The sequence below is a fragment of the Miscanthus floridulus genome, chromosome 3, assembly GCF_019320115.1.
Source record: "Miscanthus floridulus cultivar M001 chromosome 3, ASM1932011v1, whole genome shotgun sequence".
Taxonomy (NCBI): Eukaryota; Viridiplantae; Streptophyta; class Magnoliopsida; order Poales; family Poaceae; genus Miscanthus; species Miscanthus floridulus.
Window position 1 is genome coordinate 100570400 of NC_089582.1, and position 5700 is coordinate 100576099.

Sequence of the window (5700 nt, forward strand, 5' to 3'; positions counted from 1 at the left end):
TCGACATGCACCTACATACGTGCATAGGCTTTACAAAAGATTAGCATAGGCATGATATAGTGTAGCTGCATACAGATTGAGATTTTCAGTCTGAAAGTGTGGCCTATGAGCATATATAAAACGAGCTAGCGAGGCCGGTACCAAAGTTGGATGGAAAGTTGCCTGCGTGAATCGTGATTCGGATAAACCGAGCGTGCGTTGGAGCATATTGTGAGCACGTTAGAGGCTGGTGCCAAGTAGCAATGCCTAAACTGGACCAGACTAGCAAATATATGTAATATTCTAGTTCTAGTGGTGATGAATGATTGGATATTGAGTATATGCAAAGATGCACGGCGTCTGCAGCTGATGCAAGAGTCGTCTGGTGCTCTTAGCCAAATCCAATGGGGCCAATGCTCCACTTCTGATGTTTCTCATTGGGTGTTTACGACAGTAGTTTGGGTGTGGAGAGATGAGAGTAATCATCATGGATAAGGTTTGTTACGGTGGGCAACATGTATCAGCAGCGTAAGGCGAGACGTGGCTGAGGAGTGGGCCGCGACGCCAAAGCGCGGTCACCACCTGGGCGCGCCAACTTCGCCGCCAGAAGTTTGTTAGCTGATCCATTTGATTAGGAAGATATTTATCTTAATTTGATTATCCCTTAAGATTAGCTATGAGTTTGTTAGGATTAAGGTATAAGTATGGAACATTGTTGCTTAATGAAAGTTAGCCAGAGATTGAGTTAATCTCTCTCGCTCTTTGGCGTTTTGTCACTCTGTTCATCGCTCTCGCGTTCCAGCCCTAGTCCCAGGCTTCGAGCACGGTGCCACCAGTCCGTCGCCAGGCATTCAAGCCACGGCCATCCACCTCCCATTCTGACCCTCTGCGCAACACGTCTAGCAGAAACAATCTGGTATCAATGTCAGGTGCCGGAGCTTTCGCCGCCGCCGCTGTTCCCTCCACCGCCGGTGATCCCATCCGCTCCCGCGCACACCACCGCCGCCATTGGCACCATTGCACCGATCGCCATTTCGCAGCCACCATTCACCGCGGTTCCCACCGATGCCCTCAACGCGCTCACCGCGGCCATCTACGGCCTGCAGCGCCAGGTGGGCGACCTCACCACGCGCGTGGCCGCCGTCGAGAGCCGACCGGTCGCCTCTGCGCCGCCACTCACGTCGCGCAGTCTGCCGGGCTATGGTGTCATTCCTCCGCTCTCGGCCTCGGCCTCGGTCATCTTGGAACAGCTCTCCTCACAACCGGTATTGCCCTCCCAGCCGGCGAGCACCCACTCAGCGCCGCCTGCCATGACAGTCAGCACCCAGCCCTTGCCCATCACGCACATCAATTTTCCACACTCGTCATCACCTGTGCCCTCGTTCTCCTCCATCGTTTAGCCCCCCACCCACTGCCATCTGCTCCTATGCATATGCCGCCGCCGCTTCCTCATCTACCACCTGACCTTGCGGCGGCCGCCGTCGTTCCACGCTACCACAAGCTCTCATTTCCCACCTACGACGGCAAAGATGACCCACTCGGCTTGCTCAACCGATGCGATTAGTTCTTTTGGGGCCAGCGCACCCCGAAGAAGGAGAAAGTCTAGCCCGCCTCCTTCCACCTCACTAGCGTCGCTTAGCAGTGGTACTACGTCCTAGAACGGGATGCCGGCGCGCCCGAGTGGGAGGAGTTCAAGTGCCTGTGCCACCAACGCTTCGGGCCACCGCCATGGCGTGATTGCGAAACGCAACCCTGCCTCGGCGTCGTCGATGGCTACGTTGCGCTGGATGATACACGCGCTCTCTCCCCGCCGGTCGTCGGGGTGGCCGGGCGTCAGCGGGTCCCGGACCATGGGCACCGGACTTCCGACGGCTGCTTGTGGTGGGCTGTTCGGCGGTGTCGTGCCGGTGGCCTGGGACCCAGCCGTAGTGTCGTCGGCCGTGAGATCGTCTGGCGTTACACTGACAAAAAATCCTTCGATTTCAGAAGAAGATATATGAGCTAACATATTAGTCTATTACTAATTCAACAGATGCAAACTAACTTATGGTTGTGCAATTCCTTCCAATGTCAAATCAAGGTAGCCTTCAGTTTTCTCTTGGTGAACTTTGTACCCCTATGACATCCAACTTTTCTTAGTAACTGTTCATTTCCTTGGCCCCTCTTGTAAATTTAAATTTTCTAGCATCTTGTACCTTCTCTTGCAGATCCATAGCTGCCTTTTGTCGCTCTAAAACATTGTCAGATTCATCATAAAAATTACACCGCTCATATCGATCTGCTTAAGCCACTGTTGCCTCAAACAGCTGTCGACCATCCTGTCATCGCACTAACATCCATCGGTGCCTCAAGTCAACCCAAACAAATTCTAGAACTATCATTGACTCCGGTGAGCTAGTATCATCCTACACACGTATTGCTGACATCCATGCTATGACCACGTTAGTTTCTGCTTGTGACTAACTTCTATTTGGGACAATGTCAGTTTCTCTACTCGATCATGAGCTTACCACACATGTGCATTGGGTAATTGATGAACTGATTGCATGTAAACTCAAAAGCAGATAAGTGTTTTCGTGTTTTTTTTTCATAATCTTGCCCATTGGATCGTCTTATTCCTCCCCTAGGTTACCGCTACGAAAGCCGTCAAATTTGAAGCATAATCTTGGAATCAACATGTTTTGTCATTTATCCCTTTTGTCGATATGTCAACGGTGATAACAACACTTTCCACCTAGAACACGGGGAAATTTTTTTGGCGAGCTCAGAGCTACAACAAAAGAACATGCTAGGTTGGTGAGGCGCTGATCACGGTGAGGAAAGATGTGTAGGGATTAGAAGTGCTTTGATATTTTTTATGGGTATGCAAGACATTAGTTCTAAGTTGAATAGCTGATCTCGTGCATGTGTGTAAAACACCATATATGTTCGTATAATTTCTTTTTTGTTTTACCATGGCAAAATCAAGTTTGTAATGCTGAACTGAGTTGTACACTTTTGCCTATTTTCCTAATCCATACTGAATCATTTATTGCTACCTTTTCTACTTTATGTACTAGATAGATAGGCACAGTCTAGATCTATAGCACCATTATCATATATTGTTCCATTATATTTTTTCTTCTCTGATTAATGTGGTAGTTTTAAAGCTTATAGGGTGAAAGAGGTTACCTTTTAAAAAAATCCTTATGTTATAGTCATATGATAAATTTTTTTATTTACGGGCTCTTTTGAATATATATGAAAATCAACCTACTATTATTGCGGTTTTCAATTTTGAATTTACCTATTTGTACTAATTATAATTTATATGAATTGTTTATTTAGGTTTATTTATTCCTAATTCATCTCCAATTTTTCATAGTTTTTTATCTGGATTTGCCCTTTACTAATTATGCCAACATCATTACAATGTACTCCCTCTGTCTCTGAATAAATAGATTCCTAGAGTTGTCTTCAGTCAAACTTTTTAAAATTTGACCGAATTTCTAGAAAAAACATTAATATTTATAGTATCAAATTAGTATCATTAGATTTACCATAGAATGTATTTTTATAAGGTGCTCATTTGATGTTATAGATGTCGTTATTCTTTCTATAAAGTTAGTCAAACTTAAAAATGTTCGACTGACACGGATTCTATGAATTGATTTATTCAGGGACAAGGGAGTATAATTTGTAGTTTTCTTAGTTTATTATTTTGATTATTCCTATTTATGATTGTATAAGGCATTGACTCTTTTGTTTATTCTAAACCGTTAGATCAACATAAAATTTAACGGTATAGGTTCTTATAATTTTTTCTGTTAATCTCGTAATTTTGCAGTTTTCCCTCTTGATGAAAATGACGGCTTCTTTTAATATTGTTGTAATGAGATAATAGATGATGGCGCATGCATCAAGCAAAGAAGTTCGACATGCACCTACATACGTGCATAGGCTTTACAAAAGATTAGCATAGGCATGATATAGTGTAGCTGCATACAGATTGAGATTTTCAGTCTGAAAGTGTGGCCTATGAGCATATATAAAACGAGCTAGCGAGGCCGGTACCAAAGTTGGATGGAAAGTTGCCTGCGTGAATCGTGATTCGGATAAACCGAGCGTGCGTTGGAGCATATTGTGAGCACGTTAGAGGCTGGTGCCAAGTAGCAATGCCTAAACTGGACCAGACTAGCAAATATATGTAATATTCTAGTTCTAGTGGTGATGAATGATTGGATATTGAGTATATGCAAAGATGCACGGCGTCTGCAGCTGATGCAAGAGTCGTCTGGTGCTCTTAGCCAAATCCAATGGGGCCAATGCTCCACTTCTGATGTTTCTCATTGGGTGTTTACGACAGTAGTTTGGGTGTGGAGAGATGAGAGTAATCATCATGGATAAGGTTTGTTACGGTGGGCAACATGTATCAGCAGCGTAAGGCGAGACGTGGCTGAGGAGTGGGCCGCGACGCCAAAGCGCGGTCACCACCTGGGCGCGCCAACTTCGCCGCCAGAAGTTTGTTAGCTGATCCATTTGATTAGGAAGATATTTATCTTAATTTGATTATCCCTTAAGATTAGCTATGAGTTTGTTAGGATTAAGGTATAAGTATGGAACATTGTTGCTTAATGAAAGTTAGCCAGAGATTGAGTTAATCTCTCTCGCTCTTTGGCGTTTTGTCACTCTGTTCATCGCTCTCGCGTTCCAGCCCTAGTCCCAGGCTTCGAGCACGGTGCCACCAGTCCGTCGCCAGGCATTCAAGCCACGGCCATCCACCTCCCATTCTGACCCTCTGCGCAACACGTCTAGCAGAAACAATCTGGTATCAATGTCAGGTGCCGGAGCTTTCGCCGCCGCCGCTGTTCCCTCCACCGCCGGTGATCCCATCCGCTCCCGCGCACACCACCGCCGCCATTGGCACCATTGCACCGATCGCCATTTCGCAGCCACCATTCACCGCGGTTCCCACCGATGCCCTCAACGCGCTCACCGCGGCCATCTACGGCCTGCAGCGCCAGGTGGGCGACCTCACCACGCGCGTGGCCGCCGTCGAGAGCCGACCGGTCGCCTCTGCGCCGCCACTCACGTCGCGCAGTCTGCCGGGCTATGGTGTCATTCCTCCGCTCTCGGCCTCGGCCTCGGTCATCTTGGAACAGCTCTCCTCACAACCGGTATTGCCCTCCCAGCCGGCGAGCACCCACTCAGCGCCGCCTGCCATGACAGTCAGCACCCAGCCCTTGCCCATCACGCACATCAATTTTCCACACTCGTCATCACCTGTGCCCTCGTTCTCCTCCATCGTTTAGCCCCCCACCCACTGCCATCTGCTCCTATGCATATGCCGCCGCCGCTTCCTCATCTACCACCTGACCTTGCGGCGGCCGCCGTCGTTCCACGCTACCACAAGCTCTCATTTCCCACCTACGACGGCAAAGATGACCCACTCGGCTTGCTCAACCGATGCGATTAGTTCTTTTGGGGCCAGCGCACCCCGAAGAAGGAGAAAGTCTAGCCCGCCTCCTTCCACCTCACTAGCGTCGCTTAGCAGTGGTACTACGTCCTAGAACGGGATGCCGGCGCGCCCGAGTGGGAGGAGTTCAAGTGCCTGTGCCACCAACGCTTCGGGCCACCGCTTCGCACGAATCACTTGGCAGATCTGGCCCGGCTGCCGTTCCTGGCCACTGTCGAGGCGTATAAGCAAGTGTTCCAGGCACGTATGGCGCACGCTGACCGCCT

At 48.4% G+C, this 5700-nt stretch overlaps 1 protein-coding gene across 1 annotated transcript; it reads left to right on the forward strand.

Annotated features, from left to right (window-relative positions):
* The first annotated feature begins 451 nt into the window (after positions 1-451).
* Positions 452-5270, forward strand: LOC136544113 (uncharacterized). The gene is made up of 3 exons (XM_066536381.1): positions 452-475; positions 909-1244; positions 4800-5270. Exons 1-3 carry the CDS (start codon positions 452-454, stop codon positions 5268-5270), a joined length of 831 nt encoding a protein of 276 aa, XP_066392478.1.
* Positions 5271-5700: the final 430 nt, after the last annotated feature.

Coding starts and splice junctions, on each gene's coding strand:
- LOC136544113 (XM_066536381.1), top strand. CDS start 452: ATGAGAGTAATCATCATGGATAAG. Junction 476..908: donor GAGTAATCATCATGGATAAG/GTTTGTTACGGT, acceptor TATCAATGTCAG/GTGCCGGAGCTTTCGCCGCC. Junction 1,245..4,799: donor AACAGCTCTCCTCACAACCG/GTATTGCCCTCC, acceptor TATCAATGTCAG/GTGCCGGAGCTTTCGCCGCC.